At 42.7% G+C, this 6,000-nt stretch overlaps 1 protein-coding gene across 1 annotated transcript in view; it reads right to left on the bottom strand.

The window, feature by feature from the left end:
* Positions 1 to 6,000, bottom strand: part of KNTC1 (kinetochore associated 1) — a 3,090,908-nt gene that overhangs the window by 1,804,382 nt on the left and 1,280,526 nt on the right. The window contains exon 31 of the mRNA XM_044068909.1: positions 170 to 289. Within this exon, the coding sequence (XP_043924844.1) occupies positions 170 to 289 (120 nt within the window). The remainder of the gene's footprint in view (positions 1 to 169; positions 290 to 6,000) is intronic.

Genomic DNA, 6,000 nt, shown 5'->3' with positions numbered 1-6,000 from the left:
TCACATGAAACTTCAGCACCACCCAACAAAATAAACCTGGGTTACAAAAACACAGGTGAACCTCTTGCCAGGATCATGCTCCCATCTAAAAAAATCAGGATCACGTTCACATCTGAATAAACAGTATAAAGTTCACATATGAACAAACAGCAGGAAATATTGTAATTACCTCTTCATTATAATCCAGTCTTTCTTGTAAGTTTATCATCTCCATTAAAACCAACCTGTCAGCAAGGTTTTCTGCATCATTAGGAGGCAATGACTTCAGTAAATTCAAGCATTCCTCTCTCTAAAATGGGATAAAATGTTCAAATCATATACAGTTTCCATGAAATCTTTTAGTAGACATGAGTTGCCTGACTACAGTGTCACAAGACAATATCTAGCACATGAATATATTCAATAAATAGACACTTAACAGGTTTGTTTAAAATGAAGCTTTTTAAGTATACATCAAAAGAAATTGAAAATATAGTGACATAAATGTATAGTCAAACAAATCATAAGGAAAGGCTACTTGTATTACAACTATCTTAACTCGTCAACAAGACTTTTTTCCTGACCTCTCCCTCCTGCTACGGTGGAAAGCTTTTGGTCATAACTGGTAAACAGGCATATCATTCTTCAAAGGACTTTAGCTTTGATCATCAGGTAGCCAGACATAAAAGATGCAGACCCTCACCTTTTTCAAATCTTTCTTCTAAGATGGAAAAAATGGAAAACAAGAAGGGAAATTCCTAACTTTGACAGTCAAATGGATCCAGAACACTCAAATAAGAAAATGAGAATCCATCACACTCCATGGAAGGCCAGAGACAGGCTCTGTCCTGTTGAAAGAAAAGCCCCTTGAAAATCGCAGTTATGATGGGTTTAATACAATTAGCTCACCATCCTCTCGGGGCACCTGTTCAGCAGGGCACCCTCTCCAATACAATCAGATGAAGGCAGTGGGGCTAATAAAAAGACTCATCTTCCACACCACAAAGTACAGTTTTGTACCTACCATAAATGTAGATGTTCAAGTGTCTTCACTGCTGCAGTCATTACACTTGGGTTATCCTGCCGTCAGGCGGTCCTGCAGTCGGCCAGAGTTCCAAAGTCTTGGTCCAGCTTCGGTTGCGGTCGCTTCTTCCCTGACGTCAGTGTGCCAGGGGTATATAAGATACAGCCAACGACATTTTCTTCAGTTTTTCTTGCCCCAGATATCAGGTGCCCCCAAAAAGATAGGCAATATATATTGCTTACAAAACATACATAAGGTAAAAACATAACCTTCAGTAACCAGCAAATACATCACATAGAAAGTATAGTGTAGAAAGTTATAGATAAGACCCAGCTAAGAAAGATAGGATGGCAGGTGGGTAAACCAGGACTGCAGCAGTCAAGACACTCAAACATCTACATTTATGGTAGGTACAAAACGGTACTATGCTCTGGATCTAGAGTAAAGAGGCAAGTGATAATGCTTGGTAAAGGTGTGCACTGAACTCCAAGTTGCAGCTTCCAAAATGTCTTTGGTAGGTACTCCTCTAAGGTAGGCAGTAGAAGTTGCAGTTGCCCTGGTGGAATGTGGTCTAATGTTAGATGGTACAGGTTTCCCATGCTGTGTGTAGCAGAACGGGATACAGTGTCCTATCCACTTTGAAATGGTCTGCTTTGAAATAGCCTTTCCCTGTGATCTTGCAGCATAGGATACAAACAATTGCTCAGCTTTCCTGAAAGCTCTTGTTTTGTCCAAGTAGAAGCGTAATTGCCTGTTTATGTCCAAGGAATGTAGAATTCTCTTCCCTTTATTCTGGGGATTTGGATAAAATGTTGGCAAGTGAATAGTTTGGTTAACAGCCACACTGGATACCACCTTAGGCATAAATGAAGGGTTTGTTCTTAAGGAAACCCTGTCTTGGTTGAAAATGATGAAAGGCTCCACTGCCAATAAGTGCCTGCAGTTCTGAGACTCTTCGTGCTGAGGTTATTGCCAGTAGCAGGGCAGTTTTCCATGATATATATTTTAATTCTACTGAATTGACTGGCTCAAAAAGAGGTAAAGTGAGTTTTTCCAAGACAAAACTGAGGTCCCAAGTAGGTGTTGGTGCTCTCCAGGGTGGTCTTATGTTTTTAGCTCCTCTGAGGTACTGCTTTAGCAATGGATGAGAGAAAATAGGAGGATCTGTGTTGTAATGAGCCGAGATGACAGAAGCGTGGATCTTAATGGATGAAAAGGATAGTCCTTTGTCCAGCATCTCAGTTAAGTATTGTAGTATCTGAGGAATGTTAGGGACAAGAGGGTCAAGGCTTTGAGCCTGGTTCCAGGCACAGAATCTCTTCCACTTTTCTGAATAAGATTTCCTGGTGCTAGGCCTCCTGGCCTCCAAAATGACACCCATAACAGCTTTAGAGAGAGATGTTGACTGATTGGCTAATGAATCTGCCATGCAGCCAAGGATAAGGTTTTGAGCTGACTGTGCAGGATCTGATTGTTTTGTTGAGTCAGAAGGTGTGGAATCTGAGGCAAAATCCAAGGTGGGCCTTGAGCTAAGTTCTTTAAGATTGGGTACCAATGCTGGCGTGGCCAGTCTGGAGCAATCAGAATCATCCGTGGTTTATCTTGTCTGGCTTTTAGGAGAACCTTTGAAAGGAGAGGCAGAGGAGGGAAGGCATCAATGTGTAGGCTTTTACAGCTGAACGAAAGAGCATCCACGTTCCATGCTTGTGTGTGATAAGTCCTTGTGCAGAATTTTTGTAGTTGGCAGTTCAGTGGGGAGGCAAAGAAATCTATGTCTGGACACCCCCATTATTGCATTATCATGCTGAAAACTTGTGGATTTAATTTCCACTCGTGAGGATCCATGATGTTTCTGCTTAGGTCATCTGCCAGAGTATTTTTCTTTCCTGGCAGGAATAGTGCTTACAGATGAACTTGATAAGTTATAGCTGTGTTCCACAAGGTCATGGCTTGTCTGCAGAGGGGGTAAGAATGAGTGTCCCCTTGCTTAAGTACCACATTATTGTGGTGTTGTCTGTCCTTAATAATAATTGTCCTGGATGCAGAAAGGTCCTTGAATGCTGTTAGGGCATTTTGTACAGCCAACATCTCTTTTTGATTGATGTGAAGATGCATTTGGTCTGTGGTCCATTTGCCCTGAATACATTTTCCTGCCATGTGTGCTCCCCAGGCGTAATCCAAAGCATCTGTTGTTAAAGTCTGCCTGGCTGTGGGTAGAGTGAAAGGCTGACCCTTGTTGAGGTGACAAGCCTGTGCCCACCATCGAAACTCCTGTTGTAGGCAGGGAATTAGTGGTATTACCATTTCCAAGCTGTGAGAATGTTGAGTTCAAACACTTTTTAGGTACCATTGTAATTTCCTTATATGCAGTCTGGCATATGGAATTAGTAGTATGCAGGATGCCATGAATCCCAAGGCCTGCAGAATTTTTCTTGCAAGGAGTTGGGACTTTGTTGCCATCAATTGAAAATACTGAGTCAGTTGTCCTTGTTTGTCTGGCATGAGATAAGCCATCTGGGCCATTGAATTTAAGCTGGCATCCAGGAATATTATCTCTTGTGAGGGCATTAGTTTTGATTTCTTTTCGTTTACTGTGTACCCTAGGCAACTTAACTTTTTTACAAACACCAGATGCTTTAGAAGAATGTCCTTGCTCTCTGCTTGAATCAGGCAGTCGTCCAGGTATGGATATATTTGAATTCCTTATTGTCTGCAAAATGCAATTACTGGTGCCAGGCACTTTGTGAAGACCCTGGGCACAGTAGATAAGCCAAAGGGCAGTGCAGAGAATTGGTAGTGCATTGAACCAGCTATGAATCTGAAGTATCTTCTGCAATTTTGTCTGATAGGGTCATGCAGGTATGCCTCTTTGAGGTCCAAAGTAACAAGCCAAGCCTTCTTGCCCAACATGGGAAGGAGCTGTTGTAGTGTCAGCATTCTGAATTTCGGAACATCCACGTAAGTATTTAGAGTGGAAAGGTCTAGTATGGGTCTCCAGGCTTTGTCCTTTCTGGGGACCAGGAAGAGTCTTGAGTAAAATCCTTGTCCTTGTTCCTGCTGTGGTACTTTTTGAATAGCTCTCATGTCCATGAGGGCTGTAATTTGTTTTTGTGCCTCTGCCCATTGATTTTGTGGCAGGTCTGGCATTCCTTTTAGCCTTGGTAAAGTGTGAAAGTAGAACCTGTAACCTTGAGACACAATATTCAGCACCCATTTGTCTTGGGTGATTGCTTATCAGTTATGTGAAAAAAGTGCTAGTTTCCCCCCTAAGGAAGCTGCTAAAAGGGAAGAGTTTGGCATTGGAAGGGGGAAGTCATTGGGATTGTTTCCTGTAAGGTTGTGACTTGTCCTCACCTCCTTTTGGGGTTGAAGCACCCTACTATCATGGTCTGTAAGATCCTTCGGGCTGAGATCTGCCTCTTGGGTGTCTGTATTTGCCTCTTTGCGGCATATTTGACACTGGAAAGGACCAATTTTTAGTAGGCCAATTTCTGCTAAATCTTGGTGGCTGTACCTGTAAGAAATCCTTCACTGTTTGCATAGATTTTGCCTTATCCTCCATTTTCTTTAATACCTCCTCTGCCTTAACACCAAATAAAATATCTTGCTGTAAAGGAGCATCCAATAATTTTGTTTTAACATGATCCGATTAAGCTTTGTTCCTTTAACCAAGCATGCCTTCGAATCACAGATCCTGTAACTGCTGCTACTAATGAATCAAAACCACATTGCAAAGTATGCTTTCCCACTTGTTCAGCTGCATGCAATAAATCCTGCATTTCCTTAAAATCAGGGTGCTCTGCACTTGTACTCATTTTCGGTTTTAACTGAGACAGTAAATATTGTTGATATTTAAGCATGTGAAACTGGCAGTTTAAAGCCCTCACTGCTAAAGTTGCAGAGGTGTAAATTTTCTTCCCCCATCTGTCTAATGCTCTAGAATCCCTGTCCGAGGGAACTGGATTTTTAGTCGTGGAGGCCTTTACCCCTTTGGGACACTGGGAAATATTTTCTGGGTCAGCAGCAGGATTTTTATAAAGAAATTTGTGAGAGTCAGGGACACTGTAGTACCTGTCTGGCTTGACTGGAGCAGAGGGTAAAGAATCTGGACTTAAACTGGATTCAGAGAACACATCGTCCACAATATCCAATACTGGCGGAATAGCAAGGGGTCTGTGCTGAGGCAATAAAAGAAACTCTCTGAGCCTTTTCTTGGATTCTGAACAATCCTGGCCCTCCCAATGGAAATGCTCCCTTATGGTATGTAAAGTTTCCCCAAAAGAGTAATCCTCATGAGGAGAGGCTGAAGGAATAGATTCTTCAGCATCAGAGTCCTCAAAGGGGGGTAAAGAATATCCCTGGTCTGAAGAGGAATCAGAATATATTGAAACCTGGTCAGAGGAATCATAGTCTGTATCCTGCCTAGGCCCTTTTATCAGGAGGGGGATGGGAACCCCTGATTAGAGTAATTAAGTCTTCGGCCATTTTGAACATCTGCTTTTTAGGCATGGAGGCCTGTCCAGGTGAATGCTGTACTTGCTTCTTTGTCTTTAATGTATTTTAGACTTGGCTGTAGATGAATGGTAAGTTGTGAAGGTCTGAAAACACCCTCAGAAGCCGATGCCTGCTCAGCGGCTCCAGACCCATCTGAAGGGTTAGTCTCCATAGGCCCAACACCTTGAATATCCAGAGGCCTAGGCAACTACACGTGGGAGTCGGTCGCGGCCTGCGGCTCTGAGGTAGCAGGTGTCAGGGTCTGCAAAAGCGCCTCACTGAGAACCAGCGACTGGCCTAGAAGAGGCTTCGTCATCAGTTTTGGGCCTCGGATGCCTATCCTTATCTTTGCATTTTTGTGAATTCCGGTTGTCGGTTGTTCCGACGGCATGGTATAATTAAACCTTCAGCCAAAATAATGGTGAAGAAAATCAAACAGATGTTTAATAGTGCATTTGTTAAATCTAGCACAAAACCGACAACTAGTGACGTCGTGATCTGGG

The sequence above is a fragment of the Protopterus annectens genome, chromosome 4.part0 (genome assembly GCF_019279795.1).
Source record: "Protopterus annectens isolate FY-2018-M chromosome 4.part0, PAN1.0, whole genome shotgun sequence".
NCBI classification, from domain to species: domain Eukaryota; kingdom Metazoa; phylum Chordata; order Ceratodontiformes; family Protopteridae; genus Protopterus; species Protopterus annectens.
This window is presented reverse-complemented; position numbering and strand designations above follow the sequence as displayed.